This window comes from Coregonus lavaretus, assembly GCF_964263955.1.
Source record: "Coregonus lavaretus genome assembly, contig: HAP1_SCAFFOLD_416, whole genome shotgun sequence".
In the NCBI taxonomy this organism is placed as follows: domain Eukaryota; kingdom Metazoa; phylum Chordata; class Actinopteri; order Salmoniformes; family Salmonidae; genus Coregonus; species Coregonus lavaretus.
In genome coordinates this window covers 122169-148842 of record NW_028166633.1, presented here as the reverse complement: position 1 = coordinate 148842, position 26674 = coordinate 122169, and the positions used below count along the sequence as shown (strand labels likewise).

The 26674-nt window shown below is 44.1% G+C and overlaps 1 protein-coding gene across 1 annotated transcript in view; it reads left to right on the top strand.

Annotated features, from left to right (window-relative positions):
- LOC311114489 (sorting nexin-17-like) overlaps positions 1-26674 on the top strand; it is a 69292-nt gene that overhangs the window by 17334 nt on the left and 25284 nt on the right. The window contains exons 2-7 of the mRNA XM_084189731.1: positions 2674-2748; positions 4742-4859; positions 11047-11111; positions 18583-18693; positions 18887-18977; positions 23233-23320. Of these exons, the coding sequence (XP_084045857.1) occupies positions 2674-2748; positions 4742-4859; positions 11047-11111; positions 18583-18693; positions 18887-18977; positions 23233-23320 (548 nt within the window). The remainder of the gene's footprint in view (positions 1-2673; positions 2749-4741; positions 4860-11046; positions 11112-18582; positions 18694-18886; positions 18978-23232; positions 23321-26674) is intronic.

Sequence of the window (26674 nt, the reverse complement as noted above, 5' to 3'; positions counted from 1 at the left end):
CAGTATATAGTTTATAGTTTACAGTCTATAGTTTATAGTTAATGATCTATAGTGTATAGTCTAATACTTTCTGAAGACAGTCTAGGCCTAGACAGATGCTTTCTGAAGACAGTCTAGGGCTAGACAGATGCTTTCTGAAGACAGTCTAGGGCTAGGGTCAGATGCTTTCTGAAGACAGTCTAGGGCTAGGGTCAGATGCTTTCTGAAGACAGACAGGCAGTTCCAGGTCCCCCAAGGGACAATAGATAACCAGACAGACTGAAGTCAAACTTGAAGTAAATTCCCCTGAAGTCACAGAACAGAAGTCTGTTCTCATTTCCTACACAGTATACAGTAGTTCTGGACTGTTGTTGAATTGACGCATTGCCAGATGCTCTGTCTGCAACTTTGCATAGCATTCCTGTGATATGTTTTATTCATAAGAAACATGGCTAATATCTATAAGACTGATTTTAAAGTAGAGCTGATGCAAGATTGTGTCATAACAAGTTGGTGAGGTGATGAACTCTTGGACAGAATACTGATTTCCTTCTACAAAAACAGTTTTATCAGTTAGGCTAGTGGTCCATTGCTGGCTGTAAAACAGTTGAAGAGAGACAGGGTTTGGTTAAAGAGAGACGGGGGTTAGCTATGTGTCTGAGGAGAGGGGCAGGGATTGGCTGTGCGTCTGTTGAAGAGAGAGGCAGGGGTTGGTTAAGGAGAGGCAGGGGTTAACTATGTGTTGAGGAGAGAGGCAGGAGTTAACTATGTGTTGAGGAGAGAGGCAGGGGTTGGCTGTTCTGTTGAGGAGAGAGGCAGGGGTTGGCTGTTCTGTTGAGGAGAGAGGCAGGGGTTGGCTGTTCTGTTGAGGAGAGAGGCAGGTGTTGGCTGTTCTGTTGAGGAGAGAGGCAGGGGTTGGCTGTTCTGTTGAGGAGAGAGGCAGGGGTTGGCTGTTCTGTTGAGGAAAGAGGCAGGGGTTGGCTGTTCTGTTGAGGAGAGAGGCAGGGGTTGGCTGTTCTGTTGAGGAAAGAGGCAGGGGTTGGCTGTTCTGTTGAGGAGAGAGGCAGGTGTTGGCTGTTCTGTTGAGGAGAGAGGCAGGGGTTGGCTGTTCTGTTGAGGAGAGAGGCAGGGGTTGGCTGTTCTGTTGAGGAAAGAGGCAGGGGTTGGCTGTTCTGTTGAGGAGAGAGGCAGGGGTTGGCTGTTCTGTTGAGGAGAGAGGCAGGGGTTGGCTGTTCTGTTGAGGAGAGAGGCAGGGGTAGGCTGTTCTGTTGAGGAGAGAGGCAGGGGTTGGCTGTTCTGTTGAGGAAAGAGGCAGGGGTTGGCTGTTCTGTTGAGGAGAGAGGCAGGGGTTGGCTGTTCTGTTGAGGAGAGAGGCAGGGGTTGGCTGTTCTGTTGAGGAGAGAGGCAGGGGTTGGCTGTTCTGTTGAGGAAAGAGGCAGGGGTTGGCTGTTCTGTTGAGGAGAGAGGCAGGGGTTGGCTGTTCTGTTGAGGAGAGAGGCAGGGGTTGGCTGTTCTGTTGAGGAGAGAGGCAGGGGTTGGCTGTTCTGTTGAGGAGAGAGGCAGGGGTTGGCTGTTCTGTTGAGGAGAGAGGCAGGGGTTGGCTGTTCTGCTGAGGAGAGAGGCAGGGGTTATCATACCAAAACACCTCCGTGTTCCAAGAAGAAATGTGTCATATTAATGAAGCCTTCCACAACGGAAAACCGCGGTTCATATTAGCTTTGCCTGCCTGTGATTGGACTCTACATCTGACCCCACTCACATGATCGGCTATTGTCGATTCCAAACATTACTGTTGCGTAGGTGGAGCCTGATCGCTCTTGTCAAAACAAACAGGAAGTTGAGCCAACAAGTTAACTTTCTAGTTTTGCAACACCATTCATTACCCTACATCCATAACAGTGTGTTATTGGGCCACTGCATAACACAAGCTACATCTGTGGATGAAAGACTTGTGTTAGGCTGTGCAATGTATTCCCAGAGCAGAGCAACACTTAATCAATCTAGGCTATGTCCCAACTGGCACCCTATTCCATATACTGTATAGTGCAGGCCCTGGTCAAAAGTAGTGCCCTATATAGTGAATAGGGTGCCATTTGGGAAGCCGCCTAGTTTACATTTGACATTTTAGTCATTTAGCAGACGCTCTTATCCAGAGCGACTTACAGTTAGTGAGTGCATACATTTTTCATACTGGCCTCCCCCCGTGGGAAACGAAACCCACAACCCTGGCGTTGCAAGCGCCACGCTCTACCAACTGAGCTACATAAATCCATTATGAAAACAAAGCCTATGAACTGAGCAGCGCTAGATAATACACCTCAGACAGACCTTACGGTATGTTGCAAACAAATAAATAATCTGGCAATGTTTTTTTACAACCCAATTCATACAGTCCCATTTTTACCACGTTGTGCCTTTTTTTATATTTCCCATGCGCACGCTGTCAAATTTAGGAGTGGGAGTAGACCTATGTAGGTGGACGTTTTTATTTTAATAAATCCAGTAATTCATTCTTAATTTGTTTTAGGCAGGTCCCAAGAAACATTATAGCACTAATAAAATGTATTTTCAAAATAATAGAATGACATAATGAGTTTTAATTTGAGTTGAATTATTTTACTGGTCTGTGTAGCCTATATGCGAGAGTAACTAGCTGCTCAGTAAGAATCTATTGTGACCTCATCTCTTCTACAGGCCTTCAACATCCATGTGAACGGTGTTCTGCACTGTCAGGTCCGCTACAGCCAGCTCCTGGGTCTACACCAACAGGTAAGCACAATACATACAGTGCTTTTGGAAAGTATTCAGACCCCTTGACTTTTTCCACATGTTGTTACGTTACAGTCTTATTCTAAAATGGATTAAATTCCCCCCCCCCCCCCCCCCTCATCAATCTACACACAATACCCCATAAGGACAAAGCAAAAACTGGTTTTTAGAAATGTATGCTAATTTATTGAAAATAAAAAACTGAAATATCAAATTTTACATAAGTATTCAGACCCTTTTACTCTACTTTGTTGAAGCACCTTTGCTCTGTCTGGGCCACTCAAGGGCATTCAGAGACTTGTCCCGAAGCTACTCCTGCGTTGTCTTGGCTGTGTGCTTAGGGTCGTTGTCCTGTTGGAAGGTGAACCTTCGCCCCAGTCTGAGGTCCTGAGCGCTCTGGAGCAGGTTTTCATCAAGAATCTCTGTACTTTGCTCCGTTCAAACTTTTAAGTAAATAACTATTTTAAGATATTGTAGCAGGCACCACATTGTTGCCATAATCTTTCATTGTCTTGGGACTCAAACCCAGGTCCAGCGACTGTCAAGCCAACGCCTTAACCGTTACACCAAGAGGTCTGAACCTTTTGATGAGGTCGCTAGGTGTTGGGTTAAGGTTGCTACATTACCCCCTTCCTTTGGGAGAGCTTGTCCACACACTTTTTCTATACCAAGTCCCTCACGTGGATACGCCTCTCTGATGGCCTCACGGGCGCCATCCCACTTCTGACACCAATGTAGCGAATTCGGGGGTAGTCCCAGGTCCAGCGACTGTCAAGCCAACGCCTTAACCGTTACAAGGTTACGAGGTTGCAAGGTGTTGGGTTCAAGGAAAGGTTTTCTATTTTACCACGAAATCTCTATTTTTTTATGTAAATGGAATGTTATAGAAGGATCCAGACTCCTTTTTTTGTGATTTCACGTTTTTGAGAAACTTACCCGAAACATCAACTCACTTCCTCATCCTTGTTGCGTAGTATGGGGGCTCAATTAACATGAACAAAGGCTCCAAAATCATCCAAATATGTCCTTTTAGTAACGGCAAAGCTCTCAGTATAGTGATGCAGGTCTTTAGATAATAATAATAATAATAATAATAATAATAATAATAATATGCCATTTAGCAGATGCTTTTATCCAAAGGGACTTACAGTCATGAGCGCATACATTTTTACGTATGGATGGTCCCGGGGATCGAACCCACTACCCTGGCGTTACAAGCGCCACGCTCTACCAATTGAGCACATTAAATGGTGTCATTCCGAACATATCCGTGACGTTATATTCCATTTTGTTTGCGACTCCAGTGATACCTTTCCGTCCATTCTTACAGGTAGCTGACAAAATAAAGAAAACACTTGAATAAATGAGGGATACAAAGTTATATTGAAAAGCATGGGGTGCTTCCACACAGTTCCAGACACTTGGGGCGCATTGAAGCTGTTCTGGCAGCTCGTTGTGGTCCAACACCGTTTTAAGACACTTTATGTTGGCGTTTCCTTTATTTTGGCAGTTACCTGTTGCCGCAGGCTACATGGAGAATGGAACAGCTAGATGGGGGGGAAGCGTCTCGAGTCGCACAAAAACTGAATATAACAGTTTGGAATGACACAATGTCATGTGTACAACATCTAAAAAACCTGTTTCACTATACTGAGAGCTTTTTCCTTTTCTAAACGGATGAATTTGTTTTTTTTTTGGAGCCTTTGTTCATGTTTCTTTCAGGGGCCCCGTACTTGCACAACAAGGATGAGGAAGTGATTTTGCTGTTTCTCAAACGTGAAATCACAACAAAAAAGGAGTCTGGACCCTTCTATAACATGCCATTTACGTCATCAAAAATAGAGATTTGGTTGTATGAAATAACTTTTATCCTTATAAGGTTGCTACAATATGATCGGTCTCAGAGTAGTTCAAACGTGATGGCGATGACAAGTCCTTTCTTCCCATTCGGCTTCAGAGACCATGAACTTGTAATGTTTTTATTCCCTCCCAGATAAAGAAGGAGTACGGGAACAATGTGGTGCCTGCTTTCCCCCCGAAGAAGATCTTCACGCTGACGCCGGCTGAGGTGGAGCAGAGACGTGAACAGCTGGAGAAATACATGCAAGCTGGTGAGATCACGTTTATCAGTTCTGGGCCCTGTATTTGAGGTTTGGGGGTCAATTCCATTTGCAATTCACTCAATTCGGAAGATGAATTGAAATTCAATTTCCAGTATCGTTGAGAGAAAAGTGAGTTTATTTTCTACAAGGATGTTTAAAATTCTCAAATTCAAATCTAATTCACCTCGGCTAAATTGAACTAAAAGTGACCTCCGCCTTTCCCATGGGGAGGAGGGTATGGTGGAACAGACAGTAGCTGACTCGGTAAAAGGGCAGTATGGTGGAACACACAGTAGCTGACTCATGATCTCCTGTTGCAACATTTCCACCAGAATTACCAATCCTTGTAGCAGAAACCTTATTAGACACTGTCTACCTTAGCCTGGTGTGGTTGAGTCTACCTCAGCCTGGTGTGGTTGTGTCTTCCTCAGCCTGGTGTGGTTGAGTCTTCCTCAGCCTGGTGTGGTTGAGTCTACCTCAGCCTGGTGTGGTTGTGTCTTCCTCAGCCTGGTGTGGTTGAGTCTTCCTCAGCCTGGTGTGGTTGTGGTATTTATGTGGGCGGTAGCGTACAGGCTCTGACTAGACCACACACACACACACACACACACACACACACACACACACACTAGGGTTGGACGGTATCCAGATTTTCATATCGTCATACCGTCGTTCTCTCATCCCGGGATTTACGGTATTAACGGCTTAGTACACAAGGGGGCGCTAAAATCCCCTCGCAAAAAAAGCCCATTGGGCGTCTATTACCAGAATGCTAACAGAAATAGCACAAGTACTAGTGGATTTCCATGGAGGCTACTAGCTAAATACGCAAACGAGCACAAACGAAAGTAAACAGATTGCAAAGACAGGTAATTCGGAAAGTTTTCAGACCCTTTGACTTTTTCCACATTTTGTTACGTTACAGCCTTATTCTAAAATTCATTAAATCGTTTTTTTCCCCCTCAACAATCTACACACAAAACCCCATAATGACAAAGCAAAAACAGGTTTTTAGAAATTTTTGAAAATGTATTTAAATCAAAAACGTTTATTACATTTACATAAGTATTCAGACCCTTTACTCAGTACTTTGTTGAAGCACCTTTGGCAGTGATTACAGCCTTGAGTCTTCTTGGTTATGACGCTACAAGCTTGGCACACTTGTATTTGGGGAGTTTCTCCCATTCTTCTCTGCAGATCCTCTCAAGCTTTGTCTGGTTGGATGGGGAGCGTCGCTGCACAGCTATTTTCAGTGCTGCAGAGATGGTTGTCCTTCTGGAAGGTTCTCCCATCTCTACAGAGGAACTCTAGAGCTTTGTCAAAGTGACCATTGGGTTCTTGGAGGCACAGTGTTCTTGGGGACCTTCAATGCTGCAGACATTTTTTAATACCCTTCCCCAGATCTGTGCCTCGACTTAATCCTGTCTCGGAGCTCTACGGACAATTCCTTAGACCTCATGGCTTGGGTTTTGCTCTGACATGCACTGTCAACTGTGGGACCTTTATATAGACAGGTGTGTGCCTTTCCAAATCATGTCCAATCAATTGAATTTACCACAGGTGGACTCCAATCAAGTTGTAAAACATCTCAAGGATGATCAATGGAAACAGGATGCACCTGAGCTAAATTTCGAGTCTCATAGCAAAGGGTCTGAATACTTATGTAAATATGGTATTTCATTATTTAATTTTTTTATACATTTGCAAAAAATTATAAAAACCTGTTTTCACTTTGTCATTATGGGGTATTGTGTGTAGATTGATTAGAAACATGTTTTATTTAAGGCTGTAACGTAACAAAATGTGGAAAAGGGGAAGGGGTCTGAATACTTTCCGAATGCTCTGTATATAGGGAGGAGCTACCGAATGTCATGTTTGGTGATGTTGGACATTTACAAGCGAACGTGAATCAGAGACATTGTGCAAATGAACAAGGTTTTGATGCAGCTTGGAGGAAGACCAGTACTGGCTCTGGAGCAGCAGCTTGGAGGAAGACCAGTACTGGCTCTGGAGCAGCAGCTTGGAGGAAGACCAGTACTGGCTCTGAAGCAGCAGCTTGTCTGGAGGAAGAACAGTACTGGCTCTGGGGCAGCAGCTTGTCTGGAGGAAGAACAGTACTGGCTCTGGAGCAGCAGCTTGTCTGGAGGAAGAACAGTACTGGCTCTGGAGCAGCAGCTTGTCTGAAGGAAGAACAGTACTGGCTCTGGGGCAGCAGCTTGTCTGAAGGAAGACCAGTACTGGCTCTGGAGCAGCAGCTTGGAGGAAGAACAGTACTGGCTCTGGAGCAGCAGCTTGTCTGGAGGAAGAACAGTACTGGCTCTGGGGCAGCAGCTTGTCTGGAGGAAGAACAGTACTGGCTCTGGAGCAGCAGCTTGTCTGAAGGAAGAACAGTACTGGCTCTGGAGCAGCAGCTTGTCTGGAGGAAGAACAGTACTGGCTCTGGAGCAGCAGCTTGTCTGAAGGAAGACCAGTACTGGCTCTGGAGCAGCATGTGTACAAGCTGTGTCTGTGTGGAGTCTGGAGTCGCTAGGGCAACGGGCCTGCCTGCTCTGCTTGGAGTTGCTAGGGCAACGGGCCTGCCTGCTCTGCTTGGAGTCGCTAGGGCAACGGGCCTGCCTGCTCTGCTTGGTGTCGCTAGGGCAACGGGCCTGCCTGCTCTGCTCGGAGATGAGGGAGGAGGGGCAGAGAACGGAGAGGAGAGAAGAACGCAAGGAAATGAAGATAGTGGCAGCTGTACAAAAAGCTCCTCCAAAGAGCTTTGACTTCTCTAACAGGTCGGTAAGCTAACATAATATGATGCCCGTCACCGTATTAATTCAGCCACTAGCAAGTTCAACTTTGGGGTCGCATTAACGCAGAATTCTGTGTTTTTTTCCTCGCAGGAAGAAAAGAGAAAACGCATCAGAAATATCTTGCTGCGCAGATCTAAAATGCTTCTTATTGTCATTTCTGCATAAGACTCATTTTGTGCTTCAGTTTCACTTCTCCACTCCGATGAGAATTCAGGAACGGGCGTTCTATCTCCACTCAGCTCAGACTGATGTGGAGCTACTTTTCTCTGGTCCTTCTCTCCGTGTAGCCTGCCTAGTTTTCTCTGGTCCTTTCCTCCGTGTAGCCTGCCTAGTTTTCTCTGGTCCTTCTCTCCGTGTAGCCTGCCTAGTTTTCTCTGGTCCTTTCCTCCGTGTAGCCTGCCTAGTTTTCTCTGGTCCTTCTCTCCGTGTAGCCTGCCTAGTTTTCTCTGGTCCTTTCCTCCGTGTAGCCTGCCTAGTTTTCTCTGGTCCTTCTCTCCGTGTAGCCTGCCTAGTTTTCTCTGGTCCTTTCCTCCGTGTAGCCTGCCTAGTTTTCTCTGGTCCTTCTCTCCGTGTAGCCTGCCTAGTTTTCTCTGGTCCTTTCCTCCGTGTAGCCTGCCTAGTTTTCACTGGTCCTTTTCTCCGTGTAGCCTGCCTAGTTTTCACTGGTCCTTTTCTCCGTGTAGCCTGCCTACTTTTCACTGGGACATTTAGCTGGCTACATTCTTTCTATGATAAACATTATAAATATATATATGTCCATGCGTCATTTTAGCAACAAAAAAAAAGACAGTGCTTTTTCATTGTAAGCTCATTTACTTGTGCGTCTGCCAGCTAAATAGCGTTCTGTTGTCATTTGAGGAAAATGAAGATGTTTCCTGCTGAATGTGTTGCAGTAATGCATTTTATGTGAAGGAAAACTATAGTTGCGCGTCCCTGATCACTCTATTGAAGAAGAAAAAAACACTGTGTGACCCCTGTCAATAATACACAGCTGGATTCCCCTGCTCCCACTTTCTCCTGACAAACACGTGACTGGTTCAACTGTTCTGGAAACTACGGTTCATAATGTAAAATAATGTGACCGGTGAAATGAAGAATGTGATCTGCTTCAACGGTATTGAAAAAATATCCCATGGCTATTTCCAAATACTCCAGTATACCGCCCAAGCCTAACACACACACACACACACACACACAGAGAGCATGATAGTAGTTGAGGCCATGGCCTCATGACTGTCCTCCTGACTCTTGACAAACCTGGAACTAGATATCCTCACTGTTCTGTTCTCTTCAGATCCATTCATAATGTTAATAGAACTAATAGGAAAGTTTGATTTATATTGTTTTGGTCAAACAAGCGGCCAGAGATACTGGCCAGGCCCTGGGTTTTGGTCAAACAAGCGGCCAGAGATACTGGCCAGGCCCTGGGTTGAGCACACCAAAGTTTCAACCCTGCCTCAGTTGGTCCTTGTCAGGAACGAGATTTCTTTGCCAGCTAATTTCTCAATTTACAGGTCCAAAGGGACCCACCAAGCCTCGGCTTTGGCCAGACACTTCCCCAAACAGATCAAGGGTGAACTGTGGTCGTACACACACCGACACACACACACACGCAGACCAACACGCAAAGAGAAGAACTGAGCGAAACTGAGCTGGCAGCAGTGTTGAGCATTTGTTTGAATCCTCTCGAGCACTGGCAGTTAGCACAGAACAAACTGAGCCTTGTTGGGGCATATTTGCTCATAGTCTGTAAGCACACAGACAAAGACACACACCACCGGGTCTTCCTGGTTGACCGACCGCTTGCTGGGAGGATGTTACATCACGGTTTTAACACGGTTATGGAAAATCTACTGCCACAAACACAATCTGCTCTCCCATGTCCCTGAACACTGTGTGTGTGTGTGTGTGTGTGTGTGTGTGAACTCAATCCACCACAGGAATTGTGTGTCTGTCTGTGTCCTCCAAAGGGCACTTCTAATTAAGTGTACACCCTATTTAGGGGTGAGAATTGCAGCACCGCCCTCATACTGTGATTCCATTGTGCCGGACAATACACTGTAGAGATTGCCTGGTTAGGTAAATAAACCACTGTAGAGATTTCCTGGTTAGGTAAATAAACCCCTGTAGAGATTGCCTGGTTAGGTAAATAAACCCCTGTAGAGATTGCCTGGTTAGGTAAATAAACCCCTGTAGAGATTGCCTGGTTAGGTAAATAAACCGCTGTAGAGATTGCCTGGTTAGGTAAATAAACCCCTGTAGAGATTGCCTGGTTAGGTAAATAAACCGCTGTAGAGATTGCCTGGTTAGGTAAATAAACCACTGTAGAGATTGCCTGGTTAGGTAAATAAACCACTGTAGAGATTGCCTGGTTAGGTAAATAAACCCCTGTAGAGATTGCCTGGTTAGGTAAATAAACCACTGTAGAGATTGCCTGGTTAGGTAAATAAACCGCTGTAGAGATTGCCTGGTTAGGTAAATAAACCGCTGTAGAGATTGCCTGGTTAGGTAAATAAACCACTGTAGAGATTGCCTGGTTAGGTAAATAAACCGCTGTAGAGATTGCCTGGTTAGGTAAATAAACCACTGTAGAGATTGCCTGGTTAGGTAAATAAACCGCTGTAGAGATTGCCTGGTTAGGTAAATAAACCCCTGTAGAGATTGCCTGGTTAGGTAAATAAACCGCTGTAGAGATTGCCTGGTTAGGTAAATAAACCACTGTAGAGATTGCCTGGTTAGGTAAATAAACCGCTGTAGAGATTGCCTGGTTAGGTAAATAAACCGCTGTAGAGATTGCCTGGTTAGGTAAATAAACCGCTGTAGAGATTGCCTGGTTAGGTAAATAAACCGCTGTAGAGATTGCCTGGTTAGGTAAATAAACCACTGTAGAGATTGCCTGGTTAGGTAAATAAACCCCTGTAGAGATTGCCTGGTTAGTCACATCTGGAGATGTCAGGTTGAATTGGCTCCTACTGATTTACAGATAGTTGAAGCCACGTCAGAAGACCTTCTCAGCTCCATGTAGCTATATCCTACTACTACAGATTGATGACGTTCATATAGCTATATCCTGCTACTACAGATTGATGAGGTCCATGTAGCTATATCCTACTACTACAGATTGATGAGGTCCATGTAGCTATTTCTTGCTACTACAGATTGATGATTAACAAATTTACATTTAGGTCATTTAGCAGACGCTCTTATCCAGAGCGACTTACAAATTGGTGCATTCAACTTATGATAGCCAGTGGGACAACCACCCTATTATTATTATTATTATTATTATTATTATTATTATTATTATTATTTTATTTTTTTATGGGGGGGTGGGTAGAATGATTACTTTAAGTGCTGACGTGGCCCTCTCTCTAACATCTCTCTAATCTTCTCTCTTTCCACCACAGTGCGTCAGGACCCAATGCTCGGAGCCAGTGAGATGTTCAACAGCTTTCTAAGGAAAGCCCAGCAGGTTGGTACTGTAGCTAGCTAGTATGTCTTCCACCCTGACTGTGTAATTGTTCTGTAGCTAGCTAGCATGTCTTCCACCCTGGCTGTGTAATTGTTCTGTAGCTAGCTAGCATGTCTTCCACCCTGGCTGTTGTTAAGTTGCGTCAATTCAAATCTGGTATTGGAACAAAAAGAGGTCAATACACGTCTTCTATAATAGACTAGTATTTCAATTAATGCAAAACACTTCAATGGTAAATATGATGTTCGTATATACGGGTCCACTGAAATACCACGCAGGGCAGACAGAGAACTGGTCCATTGTTATAAGTTCTTCTTTAAATACTCTGACAGAGATAGTTCCCGCTCCCTGCTGGCCTATCAGAGTAGAGACTGAGCGTGGTTTAGACTTACTCAGCCTATCGTTGGCGCACAGGCTGGTCCCAGACCCTTGGCGCTTCATTGTTGCCAGGTGTCAGTTGTTTTCTCCACAACTTGTCTCGAGTCAGCAACCCCAGACATCTTTGTAGCAGAACACATGTCCTTGAGCGTTCTAACAAAGAGGCAGTGTGTGTGTGTATGTGAGACACAAGTCTTATCTCCGCCTACCCCCTAATAGATCCCCACATTAATCACAGCTTGTTATGTTGACCAATTTATATCAGTACAGTACAAACCTATTATGTTTAATCATTAATGCTTTCTTATTAAGCTAACAGCACATCTAAAATATAAGAGAATAATTTCCCACAATCCCCCTTTTCACACCCACTGGGTGTGAACCCAAAATAAGAAGGGAAATTTAGGATTCCCCCCTTTGACACCCACTAGGGTGTCACTCATTAAAATACAATACAAACAAAAAGAATCACACTTTTATTAATAGGCAATAATGATAATAAAAAATAAAAACCCTCAGTCCTTCCATCTACACCCAACTGGTACTAGGTTGGCTACCAGTCACCCAGGAACTTCAAACCTTCACATAAGGAAAGACAAACATTCACAATGGTTAACTTGATTAATAAAGCATAAAACATAAACAGGGAAGTAAACGTTGGTCCCCTTTAGACACCCTCTAGGGTGTCACTCCACCACCTCACCAATAGCAAACCAAGGGTCATCCTTTGTCAACCCCATCTCAGTGTCTGCATCCCCTTCTTGAGCCCCTAGGAGGGGCATCATACCAGCCGTATGCACGACATCTGTAACAGACTTTCTCAGACAAGGAATTACACAGGCAGCACAGCACATTAATATTAGAAACACAACTACTAGGGTCAGAAATCCAGTAACCACCAACTTACCAAACCAGGAGAACAGTCCGTTTTCCCTCCATTCCAGCCATGCTCTTCATTTCAGCTGATAGTTTATCTAAACCAATTAGGGCTTTAGAGATACTCCCGTCAGGACTGGTATTGTTAGGGATAAACGTACAACAATGGCATACCATTCTACAGACACCACCCCTTTCTGCCTGATCTAGAGCCAACCTCTTTTTACGAAGTCATAAGAGTGAGATGGCGGATAATTGTTCAAAAGATCCCTTCTGTTGCATCCCTAGTCCAGCCAATAAATCGTTGTTGGTCGTAATAGATATAATTAATCCAATTCACAATTTTGTTTATTGTCACCCACCAAAAGAACGTGGTAGTAAACCCTTCCCCTAATTGTTTCATAGCTCGGTATCCATCCGATATCCCCCTTGGTAGCCCAATCGCATCCATCTAAATAGGGCTATTCTCCTTCTTGTCAAAACTCCTCCTACATCTGTTCAATCCTTGGTTCCTGGTGACTAATTCTAACTAGCTGAACCAGGGCGCACGTATCTAGCCACCCTTTTGGAATTCTCTGCCTTACACTGCCTTTACTGGCACACGCCCACCACACATCGGTTACAGGGGCTGTAAGGTTTAGAATTCTCTCCTGTGCTTCCGAACTTAAGTCCGTCACATTACTACTATCTCCAATTGATAATTGGTGATGTCTTTATTTCTCTTTACCCCCCATCTGGATGTTCAGTCCCCCTCGGTCTCTGTATTTAAACACTTGAGTCTAAGAACAATCTGCCGTGGGGGCCGAACACGAATATAATGGGATTTTATAATCCCAAGTTGCTTATTGACATGTACCCCACCCGTTGGCTACGTCCCTAACCTTTATTTTGAATCTGACAGTCTGCCCTTCTCTGACTCCCATTTTGTAGGCCACTCGTCCTTGACGGTCAGTATGTCGGGTCGCTTCTCTTCTCTTCTCTTTTACTTCTTAACAATGGTAAGGGCATAGCGTAATTGGTGGTGGATCTTGACATATCAAGACCATTACCGAGACTATGATGCAACTCAAGTTATCCATATTCCCCAAAACCGCCAACCCTCTCCTGTCCTCAGTCTTTCTGCTTGGTACTACCCCATACTCACACCCTGAGAACACACTACAGTGATGATAGGTCGGGGTAGGAGATCTTCGTTAACAGAGGTGATCCCCAGACCCTATTGGTTCAGTTCTTCTCTCTAACTCTGCATGTGTTCAATGGCGCTTGTATGTGTTCTTACCTTTTTGCAGTGGGTAACGTGGACCCAGGTTGCTCTTTCTGCTATTCTAATGGCAAAGGCAGTGACCAATATAACCTGATAGGGCCCTTCCCAACAGGCCTGCTTCCAGTTTTTCTTCTTTAGGGACTGGATGCTCACCAGTCACCTGGTTAGATAGAGTGGGTCACCTTCTCCTTTAGTTCACCTGTGGGGCACAAAACCTCTGACATACGGGTGTGGTTAATAAACTATCTTCACACATGTTCAGCTCTCAATTTCTATTTCTGACTGCATTCTCTTTCTAGACTGTATCTAAACATTTTTTTTAAAAAGTATTTTGTCCTCTCCTTCTTATAGATTTATTATTTAATCCTACCATCCCCCTTTTGACACATGTTTTGCTCATTTGTCAATATTACCACCTACCTAAACAATCACTTAGGTAATATTGGTAATTTATCATCCAATTGCCATCCCTTATTTTTAAATACTGCCTAATTTTAACATAACAACCCTTTATAACCATCATACTAGGTGTGTTGTTTTTTTATTTGAAAAACCCAATTTGAAAAACAACAACCACAAATAGCCAGGCCCCACTTGATTTGGTAGCTCACTGCCTAAATACTGCCTAACTTCACTACTGCTCCCCCTAGCCCTGGGCAACATTCCAATGAGATAAGCTAATCTCTTTCTCCTGGTTATACATTTTGTTAACCTTCAATTACCATCAGTAATCTAAAGATGGTAAGTACACACAAAACATGATACAGATATCCCCAGTCCTAACCCATCAATAATTGTTTGTATCAATCTAATTCCTCATAACTAATCCATAAAACCACTCAAGATTCCTCGAGTATACAATGATTATTTAATTGATTACCCTAAATCTGCTACATGTGATCTCATCTCAAATGATCCATTATCAATTATTTGATCAACCCCCTAGGAAAATCTGTCTCCCCTTCTATTGTTCCTGTCCCCCCTGTAAATGTCATATTTCATTTTTTTAGCCGGTTACAATCACGGTTACATCAAATATTCCCTCCTTTTGGCCATTTAGTTACTATCTTTCTGGTCCTTTTTTCTCATTTGTTAGAGATATTACCAATATCTTCACTATTTTCTGGGAACCTTCTCTTCATGATTGCTACTGGTGATCCTGCCATCTCTACTTCTGGTGTGGTCTAATGTCTATATTAGGGTGTAAGGTAAATTATTCCTGTTGTGTTTTTCAGCTAAACGTTTTATATCCCTCAGTTAATGGTATTTTCTCCCTAATATATCATCATACTCTTCCTCTTTCCCTAAATGAGATTTAATCCCTTGCCTTTCCTCTACTATCCTTCTATCATTACTGGATCAATGATAATAACTGTAATAACTATCAATAATAATTGTAATAACTATTTCACATTAAATTGTGCCTTTTTTCTGATAATGTTATAATTGTAGCCTATTGCATTACTTTAGTTTACAATATAAGTTTGTTTATTTAACAAATCTAGAGCCCACTATAGGTTGGTGCTATTCCCTCAGCATAATAGCTAAAGCTACTTGCATCCCCTGGTTCACGTAACGAAAATAAATTATCGTTCTAGAATTCACCAACTATTTGCATACACCACTGGTGTTAAGCAACCTATCGAATAAAGTAATAACAATTAGAATTCATCAAAGCACTGCCTTCCAGTCAAGTATTTAGACCTCTACTTGAAATCTTACAGCTCAATCTAACTCGCTGGACTGTCTCCTATATTTTTTTTTTCTCCCTCAATTTTCACAGCTCTATCGCCATTTCAGTTGATAAGCATACATTTAATGATATTCCTATTATTTGAACTATCTCTCACTCCTCCCCTTGCTCCTTCCTACACAACGGGGAAGGCGTGGGGACCTTGTAACATATTTTCATAGCTTAAGTAGAAGTATTCTAGAAAGGTCTATCTAATTCAACCTTTCACATTTCTCAATCCACGTAGTAATCTAGGTCTATAGCCCCAATGCGAAAGCTTTACCCACTGTCCCCACCTGTGTTCAAACCCGGGACCCTCTACATACATTGCCAGTCACCCCACACATTCCGCAATGCTTTCAAAGTATATACTTCCAGTTCATGGAGCAAGTGACGTCACCAAATGAAAACCGCACTAGCTCTCACCTCATTCAGCAACACAAAAACTCTCTCTCCCTTCACCCATTCCCTATTGAATAAGTGAGTCTTTCTATTTAACCCAAACCACGCTACAAATCTTCCATTCAACATCAACAAACCAAATACTCAGTAGTATCCGGTCACCACCCATACCAGCCGTTGAATTCACTCATACATACAGATTTCACCTTAATCCATTCAAATGCCCAACACAACATAATAGTTCAATGGAACCCTCTATTGGCTCTCCACTGTTTATACATTACTTCTATAACCACATTAGTTATGGTCCGATTACCCATTAAACCTTATCACATAATCAAACAACGGTACAACCTTAAACTCATATTCTCTACTTTCTCACCCATTACGTACGTCTACGTTCGGGCGAGCGAGTTCATACGTATATATCGTTAGAAATGTATAGGTACCTCTCAAATAATCGCTTCGTGGTGTTTTTAGCCAATTCTTAATCGACACAAATCACTTCTTAGTCTTTCCTGACTCTCCAAAAGCCATACTCTCGCTGTCAGTGCATGCTAGTTTTCCTATTGGTTGGTAGAGCCATCACTCACCTGGCTGTGTTGCTAGGCCGGACGGTGTAAATCTACCAAGACATGTTTACTGTTGCCTTGTTTTCGCCTCCTCTTGTGAGGATACTCTCTCTCTCCTTCCTCCACTCCCCCCCTCCTTCTGCTGAGTACCCTGTGTCTGTTCTCTATCCCCCACCTTTCCTCCTCTCTTCCCCTCCTTCCTCCCCCCACTCCCTCCTCTCCTCCTCCCTTCCTCCCTCACTCCTTCCCTCCTCATACTCCTACCTTGAAAAGCTGTCTTGAATCAATAAGTATTCCAACCTTTTGTTATGGCAAGCCTAAATAAGTTCAGGGGTAAAAATGTGTTTAACAACTCACATAATAAGTTGCATGGACTCACTCTGTGTGCAATAATAGTGTTTAACATGATTTATAAATGACTACCTCATCTCTGTTCCCCACACATACAATTATCTGAGGGGAGGAGGTAGGAGGTCCCTCGGTCGAGCAGTGAATTTCAAACACAGATTCAACCACAAAGACCAGAGAGGTTTTCCAATGCCTCGCAAAGAAGGGCACCTATTGGTAGATGGGTAAAAATAAAAGAAGAAGACATTAAATATCTCTTTGGGCATGGTGAAGTTATTAATTACAATTTGGATGGTGTATCAATACACCCAGTCACTACAAAGATACAGAACAGGCATCCTTCCTAACTCAGTTGCCGGAGAGGAAGGAAACTGCTTAGGGATCTCACCATGAGGCCAATGGTGACTTTAAAACAGTTACAGAGTTTAATGGCTGTGATAGGATAAAACTGAGGATGGATCAACAACATTGTAGTTACTCCACAATAGTAACTTAATTGACAGAGTGAAAAGGAAGCATATACAGAATCTAAATATTCCAAAACATGCATCCTGTTTGCAATAAGCACTAAAGTAATACTGCAAAAAATTTAAAAGTATAGTGGTTGTTGCATCATGTTATGGGTATGCTTGTAATCATTAAGGACTGGGGAGTTTTTTCAGGATAAAAAATAAATGGAATGGAGCTAAGCTCAGGCAAAATCCTAAAGGAAAACCTGGTTCAGTCTGCTTTCCACCAGACACTGTGAGACGAATTCACCTTTCAGCTGGACAATAACCTAAAACACAAGGCAACATCTACAGTTTGCTAACATTTCTAAAAACATGTTTTCACTTTGTCATTGTTGGGTATTTCTAATCCATTTTGAATTCAGGCTGTACTACATCAAAATGTGGAATAAGTGAAGGGGTATGAAGACTTTCTGAATGCACTGTAATTGTTCAACTATATCTTTAAAGGATAATTGTCCTATTTCTGCAGTAAATCTCTATTTTTGATGTAAATGACATGTTATAGAAGGGTCCAAACACTTTTTTAAATGTAATTTGGCTTGTTTTTGAGAAACAGTATCAGGGCACGCGGTATCGGGGCACGCAAGAGAGATGAACAAAAGATTCAAAACCTCCCAAATACATCCTTTTAGAAACGGACACACTCTCAGTGTAGTGATGTAGGTCTTTTAGATGTTGGACACATTACATTTTGTCATTCCGACCTTTACCCCCAACGTTAAATCCATATTATCCAGTCGTGCTGTTTCCCCCACGCAGTTGTGCAGGCTCTGTATGTCTCTACAGTATCTACAGTACACAGCCCACGATGCACAGCTGGTAGAAGAAACGGAATATAACGTTTGGATCTAGTTCGGACACTGTCTGTCATATAAACTCATTCTGTCTGTTGCAAGAGACTCCGCAGATCCCAACAGAAGAAGATCTCTGTAGATATGCCTTTCTCTTATAATCCCTATGCTCCTATGTAACCTCTATAACCTGATTATAATAGACCTGTCATTGCCCTATAGGAGACCCAGCAGTAAACCTGTCATTGTCCTATAGGAGACCCAGCAGTAAACCTGTCATTGCCCTATAGGAGACCCAGCAGTAAACCTGTCATTGTCCTATAGGAGACCCAGCAGTAAACCTGTCATTGCCCTATAGGAGACCCAGCAGTAAACCTGTCATTGTCCTATAGGAGACCCAGCAGTAAACCTGTCATTGCCCTATAGGAGACCCAGCAGTAAACCTGTCATTGCCCTATAGGAGACCCAGCAGTAAACCTGTCATTGTCCTATAGGAGACCCAGCAGTAAACCTGTCATTGCCCTATAGGAGACCCAGCGGTAAACCTGTCATTGACCTATAGGAGACCCAGCAGTAAACCTGTCATTGCCCTATAGGAGACCCAGCAGATTCCAACAGAAGAGGTACCTCTGGAGATCTACCTGTCTAACGGCCAGAAGGTCACGGTCAACATCCTGACCTCCGACCAGACAGAGGACGTCCTCGAGGTAAGCTGTATGTGACCATAGACCTCTCTCTGGGATATTTCAATAGGTTCAAGGCTGTATAACTGTCAGTGGATACCATTATTTTAAAACGACAATATGTTTTATATGAGTTAGAGGAAATAGGAGTTGTGGATTCATTCAAACACAGAAAAAGATTACCAAAGATTATCTTTGTCTGTCTTCTGATTTGCAGGCTGTTGCGTCGAAGCTGGACCTTCCAGACGACCTGGCTGGTTACTTCAGTCTATTCCTGGTTCGTGAAGGAGTGGACGGGGGCTTAACGTGTAAGTACTGACTTTTAACCTTTGACCCCTAACCCTTAACCATCCCATAACCATATAGAGGACAGTTGGGAATCAAATACATTGACAATCTCTGAGAGGTCATCATATAAGATGGATATTGTTATGGCTGGCTAGAGGGAGTTGTTTTGACAGGCAGTTAGAGGGAGTTGTTTTGACAGGCAGTTAGAGGGAGTTGTTTTGACAGGCAGTTAGAGGGAGTTGTTTTGACAGATACGAGGCCAAACCAATATATCATGACATTGAATGCTTCTTAGCCAATCAGCCTGAACTATCGGTCCTATAAAATCATCACTTGATGTCCTTGTATTGACATCCTTTTGTTGACTGTCTCTCTAGTGTCTCCTTTTGTTGACTGTCTCTCTAGTGTCTCCTGTTGTTGACTGTCTCGCTAGTGTCTCCTGTTGTTGACTGTCTCTCTAGTGTCTCCTGTTGTTGACTGTCTCTCTAGTGTCTCCTGTTGTTGTCTGTCTCTCTAGTGTCTCCTGTTGTTGACTGTCTCGCTAGTGTCTCCTGTTGTTGACTGTCTCTAGTGTCTCCTGTTGTTGACTGTCTCTCTAGTGTCTCCTGTTGTTGACTGTCTCTCTAGTGTCTCCTGTTGTTGACTGTCTCTAGTGTCTCCTGTTGTTGACTGTCTCTCTAGTGTCTCCTGTTGTTGACTGTCTCTAGTGTCTCCTGTTGTTGACTGTCTCTCTAGTGTCTCCTGTTGTTGACTGTCTCTCTAGTGTCTCCTGTTGTTGACTGTCTCTCTAGTGTCTCCTGTTGTTGACTGTCTCTAGTGTCTCCCGTTGTTGACTGTCTCTAGTGTCTCCCGTTGTTGACTGTCTCTCTAGTGTCTCCCGTTGTTGACTGTCTCTCTAGTGTCTCCTGTTGTTGACTGTCTCTCTAGTGTCTCCTGTTGTTGACTGTCTCTCTAGTGTCTCCTGTTGTTGACTGTCTCTCTAGTGTCTCCTGTTGTTGACTGTCTCTCTAGTGTCTCCTGTTGTTGACTGTCTCTAGTGTCTCCTGTTGTTGACTGTCTCTCTAGTGTCTCCTGTTGTTGACTGTCTCTCTAGTGTCTCCTGTTGTTGACTGTCTCTCTAATGTCTCCTGTTGTTGACTGTCTCTCTAGTGTCTCCTGTTGTTGACTGTCTCTCTAGTGTCTCCTGTTGTTGACTGTCTCTAGTGTCTCCTGTTGTTGACTGTCTCTCTAGTGTCTCCTGTTGTTGACTGTCTCTCTAGTGTCTCCTGTTGTTGACTGTCTCTCTAATGTCTCCTGTTGTTGACTGTCTCTCTAGTGTCTCCTTTTGTTGACTGTCTCTCTAGTGTCTCCTGTTGTTGACTGTCTCTCTAGTGTCTCCTGTTGTTGACTGTCTCTCTAGTGTCTCCTGTTGTTGTCTGTCTCTCTAGTGTCTCCTGTTGTTAACTGTCTCTCTAGTGTCTCCTGTTGTTGACTGTCTCTCTAGTGTCTCCTGTTGTTGACTCTCTCTAGTGTCCCCTGTTGTTGTCTGTCTCTCTAGTGTCTCCTGTTGTTGACTGTCTCTCTAGTGTCTCCTGTTGTTGACTGTCTCTCTAGTGTCTCCTGTTGTTGACTGTCTCTCTAGTGTCTCCTGTTGTTGACTGTCTCTCTAGTGTCTCCTGTTGTTGACTGTCTCTAGTGTCTCCTGTTGTTGACTGTCTCTCTAGTGTCTCCTGTTGTTGACTGTCTCTCTAGTGTCTTCTGTTGTTGACTGTCTCTCTAGTGTCTCCTGTTGTTGACTGTCTCTCTAGTGTCTTCTGTTGTTGACTGTCTCTCTCCGCGACCGGGAGACCCATGGGGACGGCGCACAATTGGCCCAGCGTCGTCCAGGGTAGGGGAGGGAATGGCCGGCAGGGATGTTGGTAGAGCATGGCGTTTGCAACGCCAGGGTTGTGGGTTCGTTTCCCACGGGGGCCAGTATGAAAAAATAAATATATATATATATATCTAATGTATGCACTCACTAACTGTAAGTCGCTCTGGATAAGAGCGTCTGCTACAGTGAGGGAAAAAAGTATTTGATCCCCTGCTGATTTTGTACTTTTGCCCACTGACAAAGAAATGATCAGTCTATAATTTTAATGGTAGGTTTATTTGAACAGTGAGAGACAGAATAACAACAAAAAAATCCAGAAAAACGCATGTCAAAAATGTTATAAATTTATTTGCATTTTAATGAGGGAAATAAGTATTTGACCCCCTCTCAATCAGAAAGATTTCTGGCTCCCAGGTGTCTTTTATACAGGTAACGAGCTGATATTAGGAGCACACTCTTAAAGGTAGTGCTCCTAATCTCAGTTTGTTACCTGTATAAAAGACACCTGTCCACAGAAGCAATCAATCAATCAGATTCCAAACTCTCCACCATGGCCAAGACCAAAGAGCTCTCCAAGGATGTCAGGGACAAGATTGTAGACCTACACAAGGCTGGAATGGGCTACAAGACCATCGCCAAGCAGCTTGGTGAGAAGGTGACAACAGTTGGTGCGATTATTCGCAAATGGAAGGAACACAAAATAACTGTAAATCTCCCTCGGCCTTGGGGCTCCATGCAAGATCTCACCTCGTAGAGTTGCACATGATCATGAGAACGGTGAGGAATCAGCCCAGAACATACACACGGAGGATCTTGTCAATGATTTCAAGGCAGCTGGGACCATAGTCACCAAGAAAACAATTGGTAACACACTACGCTGTGAAGGACTGAAATCCTGCAGCGCCCCGCAAGGTCCCCCTGCTCAAGAAAGCACATATACAGGGCCGTCTGAAGTTTGCCAATGAACATCTGAATGATTCAGAGGAGAACTGGGTGAAAGTGTTGTGATCAGATGAGACCAAAATGGAGCTCTTTGGCATCAACTCAACTCGCCGTGTTTGTAGGAGGAGGAATGCTGGCCTATGACCTCAAGAACACCATCCCCACCGTCAAACATGGAGGTGGGAAACATTATGCTTTGGGGGTGTTTTTCTGCTAAGGGGACAGGACAACTTCACCGCATCAAAGGGACGATGGACGGGGCCATGTACCGTCAAATCTTGGGTGAGAACCTCCTTCCCTCAGCCAGGGCATTGAAAATGGTTCGTGGATGTGTATTCCAGCATGACAATGACCCAAAACACACGGCCCAAGGCAACAAAGGAGTGGCTCAAGAAGAAGCACATTAAGGTCCTGGAGTGGCCTAGCCAGTCTCCAGACCTTAATCCCATAGAAAATCTGTGGAGGGAGCTGAAGGTTCGAGTTGCCAAACGTCAGCCTCGAAACCTTAATGACTTGGAGAAGATCTGCAAAGAGGAGTTGGACAAAATCCCTCCTGAGATGTGTGCAAACCTGGTGGCCAACTACAAGAAACGTCTGACCTCTGTGATTGCCAACAAGGGTTTTGCACCAAGTACTAGATCATGTTTTGCAGAGGGGTCAAAGACTTATTTCCTCATTAAATGCAAATCAATTTATAACATTTTTGACATGCGTTTTTCTGGATTTTTTTGTTGTTATTCTGTGTCTCACTGTTCAAATAACCTACCATTAAAATTATAGACTGATCATGTCTTTGTCAGTGGGCAAACGTTACAAAATCAGCAGGGGATCAAATACTTTTTTCCCTCACTGTAAATGACTAAAATGTAAATGTAAAATGTGATCTCCCTGTCCTCTCTGGAGAGTAGACCTCAACTAAACAGCTGCAGTTAGTACACACACACATGATTACTGGACCCTGCTGGGTTCTGTCCAGATGGACTGTCCTCATCTCTCTCTGTTACTGGACCCTGCTGGGTTCTGTCTCAGATGGACTGTCCTCATCTCTCTCTGTTACTGGACCCTGCTGGGTTCTGTCCAGATGGACTGTCCTCATCTCAGTCCATGGGATCAGGCTGTTCTGTTCTGCTCAGCACTCCTTTTTACTCTTTCTCTCTCTCTCTCTCTCTCTCTCTCTCTCTCTCTCTCTCTCTCTCTCTCTCTCTCTCTCTCTCTCTCTCTCTCTCTCTCTCTCTCCTCTCTCTCTCTCCCCCTGTCTCCTTCTCTCTCTCTCTCTCTCTTCTCTCTCTCCCCCGTGTCTCTCTCTCTCCCCGTCTCTCTCTCTCACTCTATCCTCCCTCTCTTTCTCTCTCTCTCTCTCTCTCTCTCTCTCTCTCTCTCTCTCTCTCTCTCTCTCTCACTCTTTCCTCTCTCACTCTATCCTCCCTCTCTTTCTCCCTCTCTTCTCCTCTTCCCCTCTCTCTCTCTCGCTCTCTCTCTAGTTGTGAGGAAGCTACAGGAGTTTGAGCTACCATACGTATCGGTCACCAGCTTACGGAGCTCGGAGTTCCACATCGTCCTGCGTAAAAGGTATGAAACCTCCACACAAAACATTAACAATCGTTTGCTGTTTCACTGATGCTATCCCACTCAGGGATTCCTTCAATGAGTCAATTGACTACAATTACCCCTTGTGTATATATTATTTATGTCTGCCTAGTATGTGAATCCTGAGTCCATTGGATTGACTAGCTTTTAACTCAAATGTCAACCACTTAGCATTCATTTGAGGATGTGGCTACACTACATGTCCAAGAGTATTTGGACATCCCTTCAAATTAGTAGATTCGGCTATTCCAGCCACACCCGTTGCTGACAGGTGTATGACATCGAGCACACAACCATGCAATCTCCATAGACAAACACTGGCAATAGAATGGCCTTACTGAAGAGCTCAGTGACTTTCAACGTGGCACCGTCACAGGATGCCACCTTTCCAACAAGTCAGTTCGTCAAATTTCTGCCCTGCTAGAGCTGCCCTGGTCAACTGTACAATGCCTTCGGAAAGTATTCAGACCCCTTGACTGTTTCTGCATTTTGTTACGTTACAGCCTTATTCTAAAATGGATTAAATAAATAAAAATCCTCATCAATCTACACACAATACCCCGTAATGACAAAGCGAAAACAGGTTTTTAGAAATGTTGCAAATGTATACAGAAAACTAAAATAGAAAACCTATTTACATAAGGATTCAGACCCTTTGTTATGAGACATGAAATTGAGGACAGGTGCATCCTGTTTCCATTGAATCATCATTGAGATGTTTCTACAACTTGATTGGAGTCCACCTGTGGTAAATTCAAATGATTGGACATGATTTGGAAGGCACACACCTGTCTATATAAGGTCCCACAGTTGACAGTGCATGTCAGAGCAAAAACCAAGCCATGAGGTCGAAGGAATTGTCCGTAGAGCTCCGAGACGGGATTGTGTCGAGGCACAGATCTGGGGAAGGGTACCAAAAAATGTCTGCAGCATTGAAGGTCCACAAGAACACAGTGGCCTCCATCATTCCTTAAATGAAGAAGTTTGGAACCACCAAGACTCTTCCTAGAGCTGGCCGCCCGGCCAAACTGAGCAATCGGGGGAGAAGGGCCTTGGTCAAGGAGGTGACCAAGAACCCGATGGTCACTCTGACAGATGGCATACAAGTTTGTTATTAAGGCACCTGAAAGTTCACATGTTCCAGAAGGCATTTCTGCCAAAAAAAACGCATTTTGATAAAAAATAAAAACGTTTATGTTAAAATGGCTCTCCTGTGAAGTAGTGACGCGCGACATATGCCTAGTTTCCTGAAACCAGTCACATACGTGCATGACCAAAAGATAGAGGTATACTGTAAAGGATTGACTAAAGAGCAAAGAGTTTATCAAGAGTAAAAAGCCGTGAACAAGGAAGTATGAACTAGCTGGCAATAATTCTGTCAGATGGTCTGTCTCTTTAACCTCTAGATACATGTGTGCTATGGTCTGTCTCTTTAACTTCTGGATACCATGTGTGCTATGGTCTGTCTCTTTAACTTCTGGATACCATGTGTGCTATGGTCTGTCTCTTTAACTTCTGGATACCATGTGTGCTATGGTCTCTCTCTTAACTTCTGGATACCATGTGTGCTATGGTCTGTCTCTTTAACTTCTGGATACATGTGTGCTATGGTCTGTCTCTTAACTTCTGGATACCATGTGTGCTATGGTCTGTCTCTTTAACCTCCTGGATACCATGTGTGCTATGGTCTGTCTCTTTAACCTCTGGATACCATGTGTGCTATGGTCTGTCTCTTTAACCTCCTGGATACCATGTGTGCCTATGGTCTGTCTCTTTAACTTCTGGATACCATGTGTGCTATGGTCTGTCTCTTTAACCTCTGGATACCATGTGTGCTATGGTCTGTCTCTTTAACTTCTGGATACCATGTGTGCTATGGTCTGTCTCTAACCTCTGGATACCATGTGTGCTATGGTCTGTCTCTAACCTCTGGATACCATGTGTGCTATGGCTGTCTCTAACCTCTGGATACCAATGTGTGCTACGTGAGGATTCTGTGAAGGGTTAGACGACTTCTCTCCTTCACCCTACTGTCATATTGCTCTGCATTTCTATGTCCTGTTGCTCTGCCTTTCTACTTCCTGTTGCTCTGCCTTTCTACTTCCTGTTGCACTGCCTTTCTACTTCCTGTTGCTCTGCCTTTCTACTTCCTGTTGCTCTGCCTTTCTACTTCCTGTTGCTCTGCCTTACTACTTCCTGTTGCTCTGCCTTTCTAATTCTGTCTCACTCTGTCTCCCGTCTGTCTCCCTTCTCTCTCTGTCTCCCTTCTCTCTCTGCTCTTCTCTGTCTCCGTCTCTCTCTGTCTCCGGTCTCTCTCTGTCTCCCGTCTCTCTCTGTCCTCCCGTCTCACTCTGTCTCCCGTCTCTCTCTGTCCTCCCGTCTCTCTCTGTCTCCCGTCTCTCTCGGTCTCCCGTCTCTCTCGGTCTCACCGTCTCTCTCGGTCTCCCGTCTCTCTCGGTCTCCGTCTCTCTCGGTCTCCCGTCTATCTCGGTCTCCCGTCTCTCTCTGTCTCCCGTCTCTCTCTGTCTCCCGTCTCTCTCTGTCTCCGGTCTATCTCTGTCTCCCGTCTCTCTCTGTCTCCCGTCTCACTCTGTCTCCCGTCTCTCTCGGTCTCCCGTCTCTCTCGGTCTCCCGTCTCTCTCGGTCTCCCGTCTCTCTCGGTCTCCCGTCTCTCTCGGTCCTCCCGTCTCTCTCGGTCTCCCGTCTCTCTCTCTCTCTCTGTCTCCCTTCTCTCTCTGTCCTCCTTCTCTCTCTGTCTCCCGTCTCTCTGTCTCTCTCTGTCTCCCCTTCTCTCTCCAGCAGCTCTGGTCATATACTGAACAACTTCTTGCTCCTCCCTCAAATCTCCCTGTCTTCATCCTATTTCACTAGTTAGGTTCCAGGGAGATTATGGGGTGTTCATCTGCATGGTTGGATTACGGTTCAATCACAGTTGGATTACGCCGTCAAAAAGAGAAACAGAGACCAGGCGAAGATAATAAATAGGAACGTCTACTAGAGGAGTAGAGGATCAGGAAGTCTAGCATTTAGCATGTCTGGTGTCAGACGCAGCAGAGACTTGCAGAGATGATGGATCTACTTATTGAACTATAGAGAGTCCTATAGCCTAGTGAAGACAATGGTGTTTCATGCACTGTAGGCAGCAAAGGAGCTGTCAATAGCTATGAAAGATCCAAATAGAGGGTAAACACTCACATAAAAAAAAAATAAAAAAAGTGTTTGTTTTATACAGCAAGGTAAAACTCCACAACCAGTGGTGTTTTAAAAGCACACTAGTAGAGATGCAGTGGAGTTATGTCCTACAGTCAGGAGGACTTCAGTGGAGATGGTGACTGT